This window comes from Penicillium arizonense (genome assembly GCF_001773325.1).
Source record: "Penicillium arizonense strain CBS 141311 chromosome Unknown PENARI_contig002, whole genome shotgun sequence".
Classification (NCBI taxonomy): domain Eukaryota; kingdom Fungi; phylum Ascomycota; class Eurotiomycetes; order Eurotiales; family Aspergillaceae; genus Penicillium; species Penicillium arizonense.
This window is the reverse complement of record NW_019173279.1, coordinates 1495356-1515649: the sequence shown is the minus strand read 5'-3', so window position 1 is coordinate 1515649 and position 20294 is coordinate 1495356. Positions and strand designations below refer to the sequence as shown.

Genomic DNA, 20294 nt, shown 5'->3' with positions numbered 1-20294 from the left:
CAAAAAGAGCTGATTAGAAAGAAAAGAAGGTCTCCAGTTGTCGCAACAGCGAGATATCGAAGGCGGTGGAAGCGATGAGTAAGCAAAAGTGGCAAACATGACAAACATCAACGTCTCACTTTGGGACGCGTTGGATGAAGAGAAACACAAACGGAAGTATAATCTTATTTATTGTTTACTGTAAACACTTAAGACTCTTGTATATCTAACATCCCTCGACATTGTACTGTAGCCGATCGTAGTTTCTGGGGTAGCCCACTTCATCTCAAATCTCAAACACCGGTGCGATTTGGCAATAACACCACGTTCGCTCACTCTTCTCTTCTCTTTTCTTCCCCGCCTGAGCCAAACTCGACCAGTCTTATCAACTGCCTCTCCTTTTTTCCCTTTTCATTTTGTTACTGATTCGCTCTATCCTTTCCTTTGTTTTCTTATTTAAAAGCCGATCAGGTTGCGGCGACATCTGCAGATCCAACCACTTTGTTATGGTTGGTTGACACCTACGCGCGTGTGTCTGGCCAAGGTTCAGGTACCGGATCTCACTGATTATTCGCCCAAAACTCCTCGGTGTTTATTGTTTAACTCATTCGACTTTCCCCTCCTTTACTTCTTCTACACCTCCCGACGGTGTGCCTTACACCCATCGCATCGGCGCGCGGTAATCTGAAACATCTGGTCGCTGGTCGGCTCGGCGATTGGCTTACAACATCTCCGACAAGATTCCGGCAGGTGTTCGGATGATGCCCTCCGTCTAAATCTGAAATAAAAAGATTGACGCGCGACTTCCTTGCCTCTCATCGGCAACTGCATCCTCGTTAACGAGAGGTGTCAGATGCCGTTTGAGGCCCCCGAATTTCGGATCATGACAGCACCCAACCCTGAAGACATCACCTCCTTTGCATCCATGGAAGACCCCTTCGTTTCGAATGGCGGACGGCCAGCCCCACGCGACGCCCACCGATATTCGTCATTCGATACGCAGCTGTTTAGCCTCAATGCATCTTCGCCAGCCCAGGCCAAACGAGCCCTTGAGGCTCATCTGGCGGAGACGGAACGTCGATTAGAGGAAGCCTCGAAATTGGGAACAGCCCTAATCGATCAGCAGCAGCAGCTATCGGAGCAGCTGAAGGAGGTCGAGCAACAGCAGGATGAGGGAGAGATGGGCCCGGAATTGCGACGCAAACTCGCGGACCTGGAGAAGGAGTATAATGAGATCGGTCGTGAGTCGGCGCGGGCATTTTTGGGGCCCAAACGCCTTGCAGGGGGAGAGGAGGCTCAGCTCGGAACGCCGTCTTTTGATCAAAAGGTACAACCTTGGTTGCATGCTTGCACTTGCTTCAGCTCCTTCGGCTACTCGGCCAGACTAACATTGAGTTTTGGATAGTCACCTCTAAGCCCGGCTTTGTTCGCCAGTCAAGCCACGAACTCCCCTAGCAAAGTCAGCGTTCCATCCCGGAAGCAGCGCAATCAACAGTCAAATCGTGTCCACGATATCGAATTTGCGACTGAGATCTCCACCTCCCTTTTGGCTCAAGTCCGCCAGCTACAAGCTCTTCTCGCAGAACGGGAAGAGACGCTCAAGTCTGTTAATCTGGAAAAGTCGCGACTTGAGTTGGAGGCCGAGGGATATGGGCAACGAATCCGGGCACTTGATGACAGTGAGCAGCGCTACAAGGACGAAAATTGGGCACTGGAGACGCAAGCACACGAGTTGATGGCGGCTGCTAGAGAAGCTGCAGAGCGTGAGAGTCGACTCAATACCGCGCTGACCGCGTCAACTTCTGAAAAGAACGCCATTGAACGGGAATTGGAGGAGCTACGGCAAGCCAATTCGAGGTTACTTGAGGATCAGAGCTTGATGCAGAAGGCAAACGATGCAGAAATCCATCTTCTACGCCGGAATCTGAATTCTGGCGAGCTGGAGAAGTCTGCTTTGCACAAGAAGCTCGCAGAAATGACATCTCAGAATCAAGAGCTTGCTAAGGCTGTTGCCATGCGTTTAAGGCAGCACGAAACTCAGGGCAACCGGGATATTGCTTATAATGATGATGATGATGAGCCGGAGCAAATCACACCTGAAAGTTCCCCGCCACCCTCCCCTAACAAGTTCACTCCTCGACATGGCCACCTGGAGTCCGAAACCTTGAAGAGCTCGCTTGGTCACGCTCACCGCATGATCCAAAATCTTAAGAGTACCATTCATCGTGAGAAGACTGAGAAGATCGAGCTCAAACGCATGCTGCAAGATGCCCGTGATGAGATTGAGACACGTCGCCGTGAGACTACTGCTCCAAACGGATCAAGCAAGCGACAGAAGACAAAGACAGATTCGTCTCGAAAGCCTCCTCGTCCAGACCTTCTGGGCGCGGGCCGCAAAGAGAAGTCCTTTGTTGAACTTCATGATACCGATTGGGAAGATAACGCCGGTCAGATCAGTCCTACTCACAAGCCTGCCATGACCAGGTCGATGGGTCGCCCTGGCACAGTGTCCCCCGATGAGCCCAGTGACATCTACCAGACAGCCACTGAAGCTGAAGACGGATTTGAGACGGCAAATGAGCGAGCAACCGCAACCGAAAGTGAAGCATTCCAGACCGGCGTGGAAAGCATGGCGGATGACAGCAGTGACTCGGCAGATCTTACTGAGACTGAGAACAATGTCCAAACAACTCCACGCAGCCGAGGTCCCTCTTCCCTGATGATGTCCAAGACTCGTGATCGCGATTCTTATCACAGCACGGCTTCTGCCTCTACCGATGACGAGGATTATGATTCAGGATTCCCCTCCCCAAGCCAAAGACATATCTCCCGGCCTCGGGTCAAGTCTAAGCGAAGCATGTCAAGACGCATTCGCCCATCCGGGGAGGCGCCATTCGCCTCGACTAGTCGGCCCTCAAGCTCTCGTGAATCACCCGCACCTACGTTTGAGCGAGCACCAGTATCTCAAGAGGGCCAGAGCCTCTTTGCTGAACTAGCAGAACTCGAAGGTGGCGATGAAGATGAGCAAACTTCTCAGGCTTCTACGCCGCGCATGGAGGCTACACCAGGCTCACGCAGACCTTCAGAGGCCATGTTGGACGCGTCGCCTAAGCCTATTATGGTTGACTCTGGGGTGATGACCGAACCTTGGGAGCATACGCTTCCCATCAGTGCCAATTTTGCTACTGAAGCTGCTCTTCCAAGCACGCCGACCCAGCCAACAGCAGACCGAGGAGTCGCCGAGGAAGCACAGGCAACGCCAAGACTGGTCAGCGCAGGAACACAGTGGACACCGCACAAGCCCTCGCCTGCGGATGGTGATCATTTGGCTAATGTCCCTACGCCGCCAAAGATGCTCTGGGATGAACGTTCGGTTCAAGAGGCAAATGCCCAACCTGAGCTGCCAGAAATGGGCATTGCGGACATCTCTTCCGAACAAACCACGCCTCAGGCTCCCAAGCACCCTGAGCTAAGTGTCTCCTATATCAACGGCGGCATCACCGCTCCTGTGAAGCATGAGTTCCCCGCACCGGTGATTCCGGAACTGACCGTGTCTTCGGTCTCATCACAGACTACCAGTCCCATTCTGCCCAAGCTTCACGTGCCAGAACCAATTATCAAACATGTGGATGTCATTAAATACGTTGAACGCGAGCCAGAGGTGCCTGAGCTGTCCTTCTCCTCTATCACCACTCAGACCACGGCGCCTGTTCAAGCAACTCTTGCTTTACCAGAACCCGTCATTAAATATGTGGATGTAATTAAACACGTCGAGCGTGAGCGCGAGCTGCCCGAGTTGAGTTTCTCGTCTATCACCACACAATCTACATCACCCGTCAAGGCAACCCCTGCGGAGCCGGAACGTGTGATCGAATACGTCGACGTTATAAAGCATGTTGAGCGTGATCCTGAGGTGCCTGAATTGACATTCTCCTCTATCACCACTCAATCTACATCACCCGTCAAGGCTACACCTGCTGAGCCGGAGCGTGTTATTGAATACGTCGATGTTATCAAGCATGTGGAGCGTGTGCCTGAATTGCCTGAGCTGGCGTTCTCTTCTATCACTACACAATCTACATCGCCCGTTAAGCCAACCCCTGCGGAGCCGGAACGTGTGATTGAATATGTTGATGTTATCAAGCACGTTGAGCGTGAGCCTGAATTGCCTGAGCTGACGTTCTCGTCTATCACTACACAATCGACATCGCCCGTTAAGGCAACCCCTGCGGAGCCGGAACGTGTGATTGAATATGTTGATGTTATCAAGCACGTTGAGCGTGAGCCTGAATTGCCTCAGTTGACCTTCTCCTCTATTACTGCTCAAACAACGGAACCTATCCGAGCAACCGTTTCTCAACCGGAGCCTGTCATCAAATACATTGATGTTATCAAGCACGTTGAGCGTGAGCGTGAAGTTCCCGACTTGACTTTCTCCTCAATCACCGCTCAGTTCACCGCGCCTATCAAGGCTAATGTTCCTGAACCAATTCTCCCTAGTTTGACAATCTCTTCCCTTGATCCGACATACACCGAGCCGGCCATTCCAAAGCCTCGGGCTATGCCTGAGCCGCCGGCGTTGTCTTTCTCCTCTGTGCGCTCCGTGGAAACTCAGCCTGTGCAGTCTGCATCGCCTGTTATTCCCACGGTGGCGCACCTGTCTACCCAAACTGAGCCAACAGAAGACTCAAAGGCCGCAGTGCTTGTTCATGAGGACCATTCTAGTGAGACTACTCGCAGCCGTGCCAACACCAACAACAGTGACCAACTTGCTGGTGCCGGGCTGGCTTTGAACGATATCTCAGGCAACGCTCTCGCTCGCTCCACCAGAAGACAGTCTAGTTTTGTCACCATGGACCATGGCGCGCAAACAATCCTGTCTTCGAAGCAAATCGACCAGATCCTTATGGAACGCGGCTCTACACGGCCGCATACTTCAGAGAGTCAACTCACAGGGCAATCAAAGGAGTCTGCTGTCGTCGGCGCAGCCGCTGCAGCACCTTTTGTAACACCCAAGCCTCAGTCTCGGCCTCGTCTTTCGCAGATTCAATCTGCCAAGTCGACGCCCAGTTACCATCGGCCTCACAGCGCTACAAGCCAGACATCTGGTCTCAGTGCTCACCCACCCCTGCCTCACGATCACCGGGAGGCGATTATGGCCGCCGAGAAGAAGTCTGTCGATGCGGCGCCACCTTCCCCCACCGGTGTCATGGGTCCTCCTTTGGCCCCCGCCTCTGCCTATCGCATGAACACACAGCGACCGCTTACGCCGAACGAACAGGCTACGCGCTCTGGCTCTGCGAGAACCGTTTCCTCTCAGCCCAGAATGAGGAGAAGCAGTCAAAGTCAGATGTCACGACGATCCTCGGTTTCGTCCTTCGCGTCCGAGATTGAGGAGCGTTTCAACATGAACCCTCATGCCGGTCCTATGCCTCAGGGCTATGGACCTAACACTGACCCTCGCATGATCCAGGCCATCACTCAGACCATGATTGGCGAATTCCTTTGGAAGTACACTCGCAAGACCGGTTCGGCAGACATGTCTTCAACGAGGCACCGAAGATACTTCTGGGTCCACCCCTATACCCGTACGTTGTACTGGAGTGCGCACGACCCGCAAACCGCTGGAAAGAGCGAACTTCGTACCAAGAGTGTGCCTATTGAGGCAGTGCGGGTGGTTGCTGATGATAACCCGTACCCACCGGGTCTTCACTGCAGGAGCTTGGAGGTTGTCAGCCCTGGCCGACGGGTTCGGTTCACGGCTACGACCAGCCAGAGACACGAGACTTGGTTCAATGCATTGTCCTATCTTCTTTTGAGGGAGACCAACGACAACTGTGAAGACCACAACAGCGTGACCCTCGATGATATCGACGAGTTCAATCCTAGTTTCCGATCTGGCTCTCAACAGGGAACAAGGATGTCGTTTTCCTCTTACAACAGTCGCAACGTTCGTAATGCACCCAAGCAACAACGAGCGGCATCTGCTATGTCCATGCGGTCTGGCGGAGGCCGTGCTTCCCCGGCGCTCAGTACACCCGGGCCAAACTCATTGCAAGTCCCCGATGAAGCCCACCAACGCTCTTCGTCACGGCTGAGCACGATCTCCAGCTCAATCCGGGGATCAATTGCCAGTCTGAAGGGACGGCACGGCGCCCAGTCTCCTAGCATGCTTGATGAAAGCATCCGCGGCCAAGACAGCGTCGATGACCTGAGGCATGCCCATGAGACACAAGACTTGGACCGGCTCGAAAATGTCCGTGCCTGCTGTGATGGCAAGCACGACGTGGGTTCTCTTTCGCGTACTAGTCGGTATAGCCCGAGAGTCGATCGCATCCACTCCCCCCACCCTCATTGAACATCGATCGCCTCATGAGATTGGGATTTGTTCGTAGGGTTTGTGGCAGGTCCTCAACCCAGACAACTTGAGTCACTTATAGAGATAATGACCACGAGTTCTCTTTCTTCTGTCTCTCGACCACAACCACGCTTTTTAATACTTCCTTCAACTCGACCTTTTCGTGCCTATGCGCGTGGAATTTCTCGCACTCAAAGCCGAGACCTGGATTTTGACTCTTTTGACTTCGCCAATGATTACGGATCGTTGCTCTAGAATGCTTCTCTGGACAATCTCACCTACACTTTTCCTTCCTTCGCCTACAATCATTCTTTCCTTAGTCTCTACAGATCTCAACTCTCCCACTCTCTCTGTCCTTCATTCATTCCAGTTGGCGTCCTGCCGGATCGTTTCTCCCAGTCTGATCTGCGTTTCTCCTATATTCTCTTTTTATGTCGATAATTCCTCTGGCCACTACATGCCATGATTCTGTCCGCTCTTTCAACTATGTGACCATCTTCTTTTTAGGTATTTGTGCAAACCCTGTGCAACAGAACAAGCTACTAGACTTTAGTCTATGTTCAATATGTTGATCTATACCTTTCATCGGTATACGTCAGACACTGTAGGATTCTTGCGTGCTGCTCCCTGTTTAGTTATTTAGACAGAACTTGTATTCAAACATTTCTATACCCTGTACTTATTTCAAGTCAACGTTAAGTTATCAGTTTATGGGATATTGTAACATTGGCATGGGTGATAAGTGCGCTGTACATCAATTGGTTGTCACGCATTTCAGACGCCGAAGTCCCCACCACATCACGGGGTCCGTCCGCCGGCCCTAACTTATTCCTACTTTATCTCTATATTACTTTCTCTCTTTTGGATAATTTTTGATTCTATACGGAATTGAACATATCACCATCATCATGTCTTCTGAGGCACCACCACCGTTTACCGAGCGAATGCTTGGCATGCTGGAGCCAGCAAAACTCATGACTTGGGCCATGTCCCGTAAGTACAGAGGCCGAACAGACGCCGAAGATATCAATGTCGAGATTGCATACAATTTTTCAACATTGAGGTCTTTCTTCCAAATACCTTTCTGTTTAGCCGACCTTGTGTCACTCTTGTGAACATGCACTAATAGTAATACTACAGACTACTTCCGAATCTGCGCTGAATCCGTCTTCAAGAATGGCCAGATCCTCGCACCAATCACCCAGACTCGCAGACTCCGCGACGAAGCATTCGGCAATTTCTGGGTTGAATTCAGCTGTAAGTCCCCAGAAAAAGAGCTTTTTTTTAGAAAAAAAAAAGAGAGAGAGAAAAGCAAGAAAGAGACCAACACAATATCACTCTTTCATCAACACAACACTGCCGTATCAAAAGTACAAAATTCCCTAACAAACCAACCAATCCAGCCCAACCCCAACGCCTAATGAGCCCAGACCCAACAACAAACCAACCGCCACAACCAGTGGGCAGCTCAGCCCTAATCCCACCACTCCTAAAAACAGCCAGCGGCACCGTCCTAGACGTAGGCCCAGGAACAGGAACCCAAATGCCCCTCCTAACATCCCCCTCCATAACATCACTTTACGGCGCCGAGCCCTGCACAGGCCTCCACGCCGAGCTGCGCACCCGTGCAATCGCCGAAGGCATCTCTGAGAAATACTACATCCTCCCCTGCGGCGCAGCAGCCGCAGAGCTAATTCCCGCGCTTAAGGCGACGGGGACTGGCGTGGTAGATAAGTATGAGGATGATGCCAGCGCGGGTGTTTTCGATACGATATTGTGTGTTCGTGTTCTTTGTTCGGTGCCGCAGATGGAGCGGACGATTGGGGAGTTGTATGGGCTTTTGAAGCCGGGTGGGCGGCTGCTTGTTACCGAGCATGTTGTTAATCCGTGGTGGAGGGCTAAGGGGTCTTTTGTAGCGAGGATTGCGCAAGGGGTTTATCAGTTCTTTGGGTGGAGTTGGTTTATTGGGGATTGTTGTTTGACTCGTGATATCGAGGGGGCTTTGTCGAGGGCTGCTGAGGTTGATGGGGGTTGGGAGAGTTTTGAGTTGGAGAGGTCTTTTGAGTGGTCTGCTATGCCTTATATTTCTGGGACTTTGGTTAAGAAGGGTCTTTAGGATTATGGTACTTGTTGGGCCACATGGTATAACTTTATTGTCAATGTCAATTGGGTATCATTTTTCTCTATCATATATGTTATATCAATGTGCGAAGGTATGCAGGATAATTCTTGGTATCATGGGTTCATCAAGTAGGTTTTGGACGTCCAGCGGGCCAGAAATCAAACAGATCCAAAGCTTCAGAGGTCCACGGTCCTTGTTCTTTGGGTTCGGTTTCCTGGTCCGCTGCATTTGACAAGCTTCTCGTAAAGTTTGATGGGGCTTGATGGCCTTGTCGTGAAATCAATGCAGTTGGATCGGATACTGATTTGCGGAAAGGCGTATCAAGAGACCTTCTTGCCGTAAGATTTCGAATTGCCGAAGGCGGTTTGAAGCCCGAGCCATCTAGCATCTCGTCGAATATAAATTGTGTTGACTCTGACGGCATGAAGTCTTCATTTGCAGTCCCAGGATTTTTAGTCGGGGAAACGACTGGTCTTGTAAACCTAAGTAGACATTAGCTTTGCAATCCTGGCTGCTGGATGGGTACATACTAACTGCGGCTCTTGGGAAATTGTGGTAGTCTCACATGGGGGTGTCCTTGTTGGTGGAGACGAGGATTTTTGTAAGATATCACCTGGCAGCAGTGCGCTATACATCAGCTTCCTGCGTGGCTTTGCAGCTGCCATCCGTAGAGAAGTCGTGGGTTTGTCTGACGGTATTGCCTTGGATGGGCGTGAGGGAGGTGGCATATCATTGGAAGCTGTGTCACTTGTGGGCTTCACAAGTTCTGCGTTCTTATTGGTTGTGTGAACTGACGCATTCGGTACGGGACGAGTGGTAAGGGGCTTTGGCGCTGGAAACGGTGGCCTCGAAGCTGTCGGAGGACCCGGCCTTGGTGGCTGCATGGGGTTCGACACATCTTTCGATCTATCTCTGACCCCTGTAACGGGCTCATCCATTGCCGTTCTTCCCTGGGGTAGAGGGGATTGGCTTTCCATAGACCTTTCCGGAACAAAAGGTCTTGAAAATTCCGTGGGATCGGGTCTCTGGGGCTGCGGCAGGTCTTGAGGCTCATTGTTCACAGGTGTGGCAGGTTGCACAGCTTTGGGTGCTGTAAGAAGTGGCATCTTTGGTATTGGTCGACTAATGTCCGTTTCAGGTGCAGCAGGTACTGGATTTCTTGTGACGACAGGGCCGGGTCTCTGCGATTGCATAGGCCGCAGCGGATCTTGAGGTCTATTGTTCGCGGGTGCGGCAGGTTGTACAGCCTTGGGTGCTACACGAGGTGGCGCCATTGGTTTTGGTCGATTGTTCATCATTTCAGGTGCAGCGACTCCCGTGCTTCTTGTCGTAGAAGGAAGATTGGTTCTCTGGGGCAGAGTTGGCTTTGGCGCAACTGTTGTCCGTGTAGCTTCACGAACTGTCGGGTATGCATCGGTCACTGGGTAACCTCCAGAACTGAGAGGCTCTTTTTCTGCCCGTGAATTCGTATCCTGTCTCAGGGAAGCTCTGGGGTTCGGCTCCGTCAAATCAATGACCTGACTGTGAACGCGCGAGCTTCTCTCGGGGAGTGTAGGCACCGCCGTGGTTGTCTTCTGACGTTTCGTCGGTCTTGTGGGTTCTTGGGTATTCTGCGTTTTCGGTGGGGGATTCCTTTGCTCGTATGGAGAAACAAGGTGTCCGATCGGAGTCTTCTTTATATTCAACAGATCGTTTAGCGAACGGAAAGACTGGGAGCCGGAGGAACGGATAGGCGCCGAAGAGCGGGGAGCTTGGGACACTGGATCTTTTGTCTGTGGTGAACCCTGGCTGGACTTTCGTTTCTCGTAAAGGTTGGTGATATCGGTTTCACTCGTCCCCGTGCACTCGGTAACCTGTATCAGAACACCCTTATCCAGCTCGAGTTCGTCGCCATCTTGGACCTCGTCATTGGATCGCCAGTGATGGTCACCAATGAAATTTCCATTCTCGTCGTAGACCATTATGCGCTTGTTAAACTTGTGGTACCGTAGATAGCCATCTTGCCATCGTTTCGACTTGCGCCGCAGATCGTGGGTGTAGAGGCAGTGGAATTTGACGACCGACGCGGTGACCTGAGGCGAAGTTGCGGTCGCACTTCGCGCGGTCGAGGACGGCGTTGACATCATGTCTGCCCATGCAACTCATGGCAGTGGGATGTAAGTACTTGAAGGTTGGTCCGTTCAGCCCTGGAGGTCCCAGGATACGATAAGCCGGATAAGGGAAAATGTAAACGCGGTAGGCCTCAGGCACGAAACTATACTTCTACATCTACCATGTACTCACTCTTAATTTCTCTACTCATTGCTCTGGTCGTGGGTTGAACGTTGAACTTGTTGGATGGTTTTCTGCTTCCTACGCTTCTCATGAAATACATTGGGGCCAATGGCATCGCCCCCACCCTAAGTATATCCCTGTCAATGACCCCCAATACAAGCATCCAGCCCCCACGCGGAATCAAGCGAGGCACTTTGAACAGTACACAGTTTCTTGGACCAATGCGACACGGTTGGCTTTGAGTGGAGTAAGGGTCCACTGGGCTGAGTGGGATACTCGAAGTATAATATACAATTGATCGGCACTACGAAAGATGGAGGGGAGGGGAGAGAGAGCCGCATGAGAGGCTGAAACACATTGGGGCCAAGCCATGTGTCATGGACGCAGCCCCCTCCCTTTCTCCGATTTTTAATTCTGCCAACCTTCACTCTGGCTTCAGTTTCTGGGCTTGTTTTGTCAGAGCACTGTGTCAGATTCACCGTGTACTTCATCTGTGGTCAACTATTACTCCAACCTCTCCCCGCTTCCAACCCGCTTCCCCACTCATTACTTGGAAGCTCCCCAATCCCCCAGAATGCAGAACATGCAGAGGCGCTTTGGGCGCATGACAACCAAGCAATCAGCAGATGATAGCCAGATTGCTGTGCTGTTGAAGGACTTTGACGATGCTGATATGCTCCTGGGCAAGGTAGGCATCCATATTTCCTAGGACGCGCGTTCGCATATCTAACACTCACTACTTTATCAGATCGTGGATTCTACCCAAGCCTGGCGTGATGCTTGGATTTCCATCGCAACATACCAGAGTCGAATGATCGATGAGTTCGACGGCTTCTACGGTCCTATTATCGGCTCCTCAGAAACCCCGTCCAACCACAACCCAGTGGAAACAGACCCAGTCAAGCTAGCTCGGACAAACCGACTACGCAAGGAATATGATGAATTGCGGACTGATCTGGTGGAAGAGCTCAATGCTGTCGAGAATCGCATGACGCGGCCAGCTGCACATGCCAAGGAATCCTTGCTGCCTATGAAGAAGACAATCAAGAAGCGCAATGACAAAAAGGTAGGTGATAAGCCTGTGTTTGACTGGACTGTGGGTGCTAACATCTCATTTCAACAGTCTGACTTTGAACGCTCCCAAGGCCGCGTCGATGGCCTCTTGAAGAAGCCCAAGCGCTCCGATCGCGACAATGTGAACCTGGCCAAAGCTGAGACGGAACTTGCCAATGCAAAAGTGGTACGCAGATAAAAGTCGAGCACCAAGAGAATACCAGACACTGACCGCCCTCCAGGTGTACCAAGCTGCCGATGATGACCTCCGCCAGCGCCTCCCAACCCTAGTCTCCCTGGTCTTCTCTCTGACCCCATATATCCTGGAAGCCCAAGTCGAGATCCAGAACCGCATGCTAGCAAACTACTACACAGTGCTACACACCTACTGCGAAGAAGAGGGATTCCCATCCCCACCCCTACCAATGGAACAAATCGTCCAAGACTGGGAATACGCCTACAACCCCGTCCAGTCCCACATCGAAAGCTTCGGCTGCCTGCAACAAGGCAAAGCCCTACGCAAAGCCTCAGTTGACCAACAAAACAGCAAACGACCCTCGATAGGCGGCCGCAAAGCAAGCACCGCCTCCTCGATCTCCAACCTCTCAGTCCGCAGCCGATCAACAGCCCCAGCCCCAAACCTAGGCCCGAACTCTTGCGTCCAGGAGGACTCGCCCTCGCCACCCCTGTCGACTACCACCCATCACAACATAACAGTCACCAGCTCCGGTGCGACAACTCCTCTTTCCACAGGCGGAGACTCCTTCATGCCTACCCCACCAGCGTCCATGCCAGCCGCGAAGCCCATGCCGCAAGGCGTGATGCAATTCGCACCCGCTGGTCCGAACATAGATTACTTCCAGTCTTCGGCATCAGCCTCGCCGAGGGGCGGTACACCCTTGGATACCGCCACTGCAATCGCTGCAAAGAAGAAGCGTCCTCCACCGCCACCGCCGAAACGTGCTGCAACGTTTGTAACGGCGTTGTATGATTTCGGTGGGCAGGGCGGTGATGATTTGGTTTTCCGGGAGGGTGATCAGATTCGTATCGTTCAGAAGTCTGATAGTACGGATGATTGGTGGGAGGGTGAGTTGAGGGGGCAGAAGGGGTTTTTCCCTGCGAATTATGTGGAGTGATTGGGGCGATATATCTTGGGTGGTTGGGAGCGAAGATGCAAAATGGTGGGATCGAATCTGGGGTTTTCTTTTTACTGTGGCATGCGAATATCTACATACCTATCTATCCGAATACGCAATTAATGATATTTGTTGTTTTTTATTTGAATACTCGTATACTTTGTATGGATGTGATCTTGCTTTCGATATTTGTACTGTAAACCCCTAGGGCTGGTCATCAAATATACATCATGATCAAATATATCTTAAAAAGTGACCACACCTGTAAAATCATTGAAGATAAGAACAGAAAGCTCTCAGCAACCACTACACATTACAGAATGGTGTAGTTGGTAACAGTACTAAGATAGATTGGCGATGGGGGGTGTTGGCACAATAAGTATGCATTTTTGACATAGTGAGTCATAATGTCAAAGATGGCCAAATATCTCTATCAACCAGCCAAGTGGTCGAGCAGTAACTCGGTCATTCAATCTTCCTTGGTCTAGTGGTGATGATTTCCGCTTGTCATTAAAACCGATAAGCGCGGGAGACCGGGGTTCGATTCCCCGAGGGAGAGTTTCTTTTTTACTTGTAGTTTTTATTTGGCCCCCCTACCGTTCTGCCTGACCATAGAGGAATGAGTAAATTGGTTTTATTTATTGATCGCGAGGAATCCTGTATAGTAAGGATATCTGAATTCATGCTGCATATACCTATATCAAGTAAAAGGTCCACAGAGTAGATGACTCTGCATACAGGACGGAAGAATACAACAAATGAAACACAAAACAAAAAGGCTTCTGAAAGTTAATCAGATACTACGCGATTCGACTGATCCATGTTCAAATAAAAGCCTCGGTTGCTGTCTTGTTATCAGAAGTTTCACCCATCTGTTGGCGTCGACTGTCCAAAAACATGTCCACCATGCGCTTGCTTGAGATGGTAGAGTGAATGTCCTGGAGATGATAGTTTTCCATCACGTCATTGTACTCATGTTGATGTCTCACATTCTCGTTATTACCACGGGCGTCTCGTTGGTTGCGCATGGATCGGAACTGGCCAGGCTTACCATCCTGCGAAATTGGTGGACGTCTGGCGGAATACCGTCGGTGTTGCTCTTGCGTCCAAGTCCGCTTAGCTCCCATCTTCTTTGGCGTTGGGGACTCTGGGGCCTGCATGTTACTGGATCTGATCCGGATTGGCGACAGCATCTCGTCCTCAGCAATCTGGCTAGACTTGGGCGAAGCGTTTTCGTTAGATATAGCGACTGGACCCGTGGCTGGGGTGCTCGAGTAATCCTGTGCCATGACCCCTGAATCAAACTTCTGCGATGCCAAAATGGTCCTCATGTTGGAGGCCTGACTGAAAGGACGAGAGAAATTGCCTTGTGATGGGACTCTGATTTCAACAGAAGATTTGTGCGCGGCATAACCCTGGCTAGTCGGAGTGTTAATACAGTTTGTTGAGACCGGACCAGGGATGGGGACTTGTTGAGCTATTCTGGTCAGGTATTCGTCATCATCTTGGAATTGCGCATCTTCCCTGACATGTTCTCTCGTGGGGCTTGCCTGCTCAATCCTATCAATCTGGGAGCTCATCCATTGGTGCCAATCAGCACTGGGTTTGGCATGACTTCTGGAAGATGCGATGCGAGCAGAGCGCTTCGATGAGCTGTAAGTAGTTCGCTGAGGAGCAAAGATTGTTGCTGTTCCAGGTTCATCGTCCACGCATAGGGTGTGCGTGTCAACTGAATCGGTATTGTCAGCATTTGTCGGGGTATTGCCACTGGTGGACCGGGAATAAACACTTGGAGACACCACATCTCTTTTCGAACCCCCGAACCGGGCGATGATGATGCTGCCGTCTTCATCCTCGGATCCCTCACTCGCAGCGTACATTGAACGTGGGGATTTTCCTGGGACTTGTTGACTTGTCCCATAAACAGACATGCCCCTGGAAGTCTGCATGGAAGCAAAAGATCGGCTCAGATGTGGGTGACACCTCTGCGGGCTTGACTGATCACCACCGCGTGCTGTTGCAAATGACTTGGGTGAGGCTGAGGATCCTTCGCTTGGGACATGGCGGATACTGCGCCTACCGCGCTGAGAGTACACTGAATTGTTCCGTTCTGGAATAACAGAATGCTTTGGCACTGACCCGAAAACAATCCCTTCGTTCGGGTTGGGTAGGGCATTTCGGCCCATTTGTTCCATCAAAGCAGAGTACAGCTCATGGCTGTCCACAACCCCGATTGGACGGGGATTTGATCTCATATCCAAAGAAATTTGATTCTCAGAATCTCCCATGTCGCTTGCAGCCACCCTTGGGTCCAGGTCTCCATCTTCTCTGATAAAGGAGAGCGATTGGCGGTGCCCAGGTCTCCTGGTAGTAACAGTGTCTGCTATGCTAGAGTCAGCCCAGCTGGTAACTCGGGACTTGCCAGTGTAAAGGCTATCACAGCTGGGAGTATAGGACATATCCGGGGAAGGACTGGGGCCAGCATAACGCTCTGTATCTTTGCTTTCGCGACGAGAACAATCCTGTGATATTCTCTCGATGGGGCTTGTGTTGAAGGGCTCGCCGTACTTGATATCGCCCTGCAAGGCGGATTGCTCTGGCATCTTGGAGAAGCCAAACACCCGTCTGAACCCATTTTTGATGGAACTTGATATAGTCCGAGACGTTCTACGAGGATCTCCAGTGTTTTGATCAGTACCACCCTCACTTGTGGCACGAAATGTCTTTCGGAACGGCCTGTGCTCCCTCTTGCGCCTGAGCAAGAAGGAAGACCGGCGAGTCTGGATCCCCACGTCCTCGGATTCCAAATTGAATTGGCTTCGAGCCAGCCGAAGAGATTCATCATGGTTCTTGGCGTCCTGGTCAGCTTGCGATTGACCACTTCCGTGTAGGAATGACATTGTCCGTCTCATTGTTCGTGGCAGGTGGAAACCAGGGCTCCGTTCAGGATCAGAGGGGTCACCACAGGGCAGTGCCGGCACTCCATACGGGGTCTGTGAAGTTTGCTGTCTGGTCGAGAACATTGACTTGGCTTTGCGTAGCCGACGATATGAAGAGGGAACAGAGCTGTTACGCCCATCGAGACCTCTGAATTCTGTGATTGGTGGAAGGACAGCAGAATCATCTGCACGCGAAACTCGGCCGGCTCCGCCAGCTCTTTCTGTAGACTGGCGTGGGGTTGTAAATGCTGGGAAGCTTCTCTGGGTCCCATCATCTGTAAACCGAAGGCTTGATCCGGGGCGTCTTCGAGGAACGGCAATGTTTGCTGGACCACCCAGACGGTCGTATGAGGTCTTTTGTTCCTGCGACGATCTATCACTTCCACGCATTGCCCGTGATGCTGCGGCAGTTGCTTGAAGCATGGCGACATCGGGATTCACGATCTCGGGGTCTGGGGCTCGCCGTGTTTTGCGAATTGAGCGGGTCGACATGGACCTTCGCAGTCGATTCCGTGTAATGGATGAGGAAAACATGTTTCAGAAGTCTGCAGAGTATATATTCTGATGTGGGAGATGTGAAGAGAAGAATGCGATGAGTGGAAGCCAGGAATATGGCAGGCAAGAGCAACTATGGAAGGAGCCATCGTAAATGGCAGGGGCCTGCAACTTCATTCTCTGTTTTCACTTCACAATTCAAAGCTCATCATAGATTTTCAGAGCTTCATCTGGTTGCATTGCAAAGCTTAGCGCCCACTCTAAGCGCTGAGTCACGCCAAGACAGCACCTTTTGACGCATTCTGACTCAAGTTGAGGCTGTGAATATACGAGTCATCCATGGGTTATTTTATTACAGTAGACTGAATCTCGGACCCCAGGATATTCGACCGCAGATGAGTCTCAAAATGTCGCAACCCCGAGCAACTACGAAGTCAGATCACGTTAACTTGAACGGGCGAACCCTAGAAGGAGGCGGCCAGCTGGTCCGCATTGCCCTCGCACTGTCAACCTTGACCAGTCAGCCAGTCAACATCGATCATGTTCGCGGAAATCGCCAGGGAAAGAAGGGATTGAAAGGATCCCATGTCGCAGCCGTCAAGTTGCTGGGCGAGATCAGTGACAGCAAAGTGTCTGGCAATGAGATCGGCTCCGAGTTCTTGAACTTTTTCCCGCAGCACTCGAAATCAAACAACGGACCTTTGGTGGATCTATCGCAAGTTGAGGTGCAGACTGAATACAATATTCGCCTCCCGACAGCTGGTGCCATCTTTCTTGTGTTCCAGGCTCTCTATCCATACCTACTTCACGTCGGAGCAAAGGCAGCTGCTCCATTCATCACAGTCAGCATCACGGGTGGAACAAATGCATCTTTCTCTCCGTCATACGACTACGCCTCACAAGTCCTTGTACCAAATTTCGCTAAACTTGGACTACCCCCTCTTTTCATTCTCCTTCACAAGCGTGGCTGGTCATCAGGGCCGGTTGAGCTAGGCTCAATACAATTCCTCATCCATCCACTTGGACATCAAGATAATTCAGATGAAGCGAGGACAGGTTCACAATCCGCAATCTCTGGGTTTCCACGGATCAATCTCATGGACCACAAGCGTGGGGGAATTACGAAAATTGATATTACGGTACTGGCACCAGATTCACCACCTATCAATGCGGGTGCACTGGGAGAGGGTGGAAGCACTGCCCGTCAGTATATTGAGCAAGTCACCCAAAAGACCCTGCGTCGTGCACTGAAAAAGTTGAACCCGTCTACGTTTGCGAAGCCCTCGACTTCGAAATCCGAAGGGGATGACATTGCTAGAGATGTTGCCGATGACATACCAATTCCTATTGAGATCCACACCTCGGAAGCTACAAGCCACCGCAGTCATGTATATATCCTCCTTGTGGCCCATACCTCCTCGGGCTTCAGGATAGGGCATGATGCTCTGGGCAGTTTACCGAAAGATCCGTTCGACCAAGGGAGCAAACCAAAGCACAAAGGGAAGCAAAAAGCACGGTCAGATTCTCGTTCTCGACATGAGTCAGATGCTTATGGGATTAAGAGCCTGGTTGGCCGATGTGTGGACGGGTTCATTGAAGAGATCTCGAACGAGAGTCCAAATACAGATGACACAGGCCCTCCTGGAAGTGAACCATGTCTAGATCGACACATGCGAGATCAAATAGTCATTTTTGAGGAATTAGGGAAGGCATGCCACCCCGAAGTTGAGGGAGCCAACGAAGCCCTAGAAGACAAGCGAGAATGGACCCTGCATACGAAGACAGCAGAGTGGGTATGCCGGCAGATGCTAGGAAATGGGTGAATATCTAGATGCCTACCTGAAAAGCGCATCGATCTAGGCTTCCATAGCAAATTTGGATTGTGAGAATACTCCAAAATACCCGAAACAAGACACCGAATCTTCGTACTCTTCAATAGACCGACCTAGCCATAAGCCCAACCCACCAACCTTGGTAGAAACATCAAACAACACAGATCAGATCACTAAGCACTTACCACCTTGCCCCTCTCATATCCATAACCAGCATCTACATTACATCTATGGTAGAAATGACATGCCCACAGAAAAAACACCCAACCTCCAAAAAGCCCCCTGTCAAGTGCCGCGTAACACGCAACACCCAACCCAAAACCCGAGATTACAGGATATCCGCCACGATCCAAGCAGGGCAAAAAAAGCGGTCCAGTCTACCGGACACACCGGAATTAAAGTGAAAGCCGTTTCGCGCTTCCACCCGACCCGCGAACCAGGAACAGGAACGCGTTCCAGACTCGGGTGGTTCGGAGGCTCGGATATTCGGAAAGTAACAAGTGAGCCTTGAGCGCGTTGGATTTGTTCGGCAATCTGTAATTTGAATGCAATTTGTTTGAGACTTGTGTCAGATCTAGGTTTGCAACGTCAGTGTCCTGGGATGGGTTTGCTGGACTATTATAGGAGCGTGGGTTAAATTGGGTTGTTCCTGTTCGGTTCGTATTTTGTTGTAAATAGATTGTACTTATTAAGAGGGTGTCTGCCCAACTGTAAGATGGTTGAGATTTGGTCCACTATGGATACAGAGTTAGGGATCTCACGGATAGATGTGATGTTTTCATGTACATGTACCATGGTGTGTGTCTCCAATCCATGGTAGTTTATTTGGTTTGGGGGCTGACAGGGATTGCCCACTTACCTGCAGTACCTACTGCACGACACCCTATCACATGTGCATACGCGCCACGGCATTTAATTCGATGGATAGTAGACAATATAACGAGGCAGCAATTTAGAGAGATTAATGAAGTCAATTTCGGAATTTCCGCTCTCTCCTAGTCCGTACTAATGGTAGAATACCACTCTCTTGTCAATTGTAAGAAGAATACGGGATGATCCATAGAATAGGGGAACCAAACACCCAGCCACAGCCAGTTCCTCAAACCCTTCTAGAAGAGAAAACGGGAGAGACATCCCGTAGTGGAGGCGTGGCAAAATCCCCACAGTTTCTACCCTGAAACAACGGACGATCGATGCTGTGGCTGACACAAAGCAGGCAAGAAATACCGAAAAAGCAGATTAGAAAAAGGGGAAGTTAGCGTCCTTTTTTTGGGTTTGATTTTACTTTATTCTTTCGTATGCAGCAACAGCACAGAAGCCCGGAAGAATCAGCTAGAAGACACACTAGACACTAGACAGCCTAGCTCTCTCCACCAGGCTTGTTTTACATCTCAGAAATCTGTCAGTCGAACAGTGGAATGTCTCTAACGGAATCCACTTTTACTTAGTTTTTCTTCCCTGCTTTTGGGCATTGTAGCATTGGGCTCTGACTTCCTCGATAATTGCGCAGTCAGGCAGCCACTTTCGGTGGATTCCTTCTTTTCCCTCTCCCGTTATTGTGTCTACCTGACAATAATCAGCACAATAGTTTCAAATGTGGACATGCCAATGGCAGGTGGGTACGAAGTACAGTATGTGTTTGTGAAACAAGCGATCGACAACAATTGTCTCTCTTTTTCCCCTCTCCCTGGTAACCCCCTTTTTTTTCCCTGAGCACGTTTGTCCTCGGATACCGGCGCTCTAACAGGTGTGACAAAACAATCACTCTACTCTGCCCAGGTGGGCTATTGAACGCCCCGGTGTGGGCTCGTTAATTCTCCGAACACGAAGGGGTCTGGATTTTCGATTCCCGGCCACATGACCCGGTAGATCCTGCACCGTGCAGATAGTATGCCATCGCCCGAGAGACCATACAGCCGTAATCGGGTTTCTGTATTCCGTATAGCCGTATTAGTACTGGGCAGTGAAAGTGTAAGTCTGTCTGTTAGACTAAGGCCAAGGCCAAGGATAAGACACCAAATCCAGGCACCCAAGAACAATAGCTAGAAAAGGAAGGAGCGCCCAAAAAGATCGACAGGGAGTGGCACCAAGCACGAAGCCTCCCAT

The 20294-nt window shown here is 50.8% G+C and overlaps 6 protein-coding genes across 6 annotated transcripts; 4 read left to right on the top strand and 2 right to left on the bottom strand.

Annotated features, from left to right (window-relative positions):
- Positions 1 to 862: 862 nt before the first annotated feature.
- On the top strand, positions 863 to 6337 carry PENARI_c002G06276 (putative nuclear migration protein (ApsA); the record flags this gene model as incomplete). Its single annotated transcript, XM_022627563.1, has 2 exons — positions 863 to 1306; positions 1385 to 6337. The coding sequence occupies 2 exons, from the start codon at positions 863 to 865 to the stop codon at positions 6335 to 6337; spliced, it is 5397 nt and encodes a 1798-aa protein (XP_022492357.1).
- Positions 6338 to 7245: 908 nt separating this feature from the next.
- PENARI_c002G11412 (class I SAM-dependent methyltransferase) lies at positions 7246 to 8453 on the top strand (the record flags this gene model as incomplete). Its single annotated transcript, XM_022627919.1, has 3 exons — positions 7246 to 7330; positions 7478 to 7594; positions 7741 to 8453. 3 exons carry the CDS (start codon positions 7246 to 7248, stop codon positions 8451 to 8453), a joined length of 915 nt encoding a protein of 304 aa, XP_022492218.1.
- A 130-nt stretch (positions 8454 to 8583) lies between these two features.
- PENARI_c002G10314 (DNA helicase ZGRF1-like domain-containing protein) lies at positions 8584 to 10582 on the bottom strand (the record flags this gene model as incomplete). The annotated part of the gene is made up of 2 exons (XM_022627841.1): positions 8584 to 8941; positions 8994 to 10582. 2 exons carry the CDS (start codon positions 10580 to 10582, stop codon positions 8584 to 8586), a joined length of 1947 nt encoding a protein of 648 aa, XP_022492709.1.
- Positions 10583 to 11307: 725 nt separating this feature from the next.
- On the top strand, positions 11308 to 12922 carry PENARI_c002G04193 (BAR and SH3 domain-containing protein; the record flags this gene model as incomplete). Its single annotated transcript, XM_022627424.1, has 4 exons — positions 11308 to 11421; positions 11482 to 11799; positions 11857 to 11973; positions 12029 to 12922. The coding sequence occupies 4 exons, from the start codon at positions 11308 to 11310 to the stop codon at positions 12920 to 12922; spliced, it is 1443 nt and encodes a 480-aa protein (XP_022492853.1).
- An 824-nt stretch (positions 12923 to 13746) lies between these two features.
- PENARI_c002G09930 (uncharacterized protein) lies at positions 13747 to 16284 on the bottom strand (the record flags this gene model as incomplete). Its single annotated transcript, XM_022627824.1, has 1 exon — positions 13747 to 16284. The coding sequence occupies one exon, from the start codon at positions 16282 to 16284 to the stop codon at positions 13747 to 13749; it is 2538 nt and encodes an 845-aa protein (XP_022492243.1).
- A 479-nt stretch (positions 16285 to 16763) lies between these two features.
- On the top strand, positions 16764 to 18179 carry PENARI_c002G01608 (putative RNA 3'-terminal phosphate cyclase; the record flags this gene model as incomplete). The annotated part of the gene is made up of 1 exon (XM_022627240.1): positions 16764 to 18179. One exon carries the CDS (start codon positions 16764 to 16766, stop codon positions 18177 to 18179), a length of 1416 nt encoding a protein of 471 aa, XP_022492445.1.
- Between the last annotated feature and the right edge of the window lie 2115 nt (positions 18180 to 20294).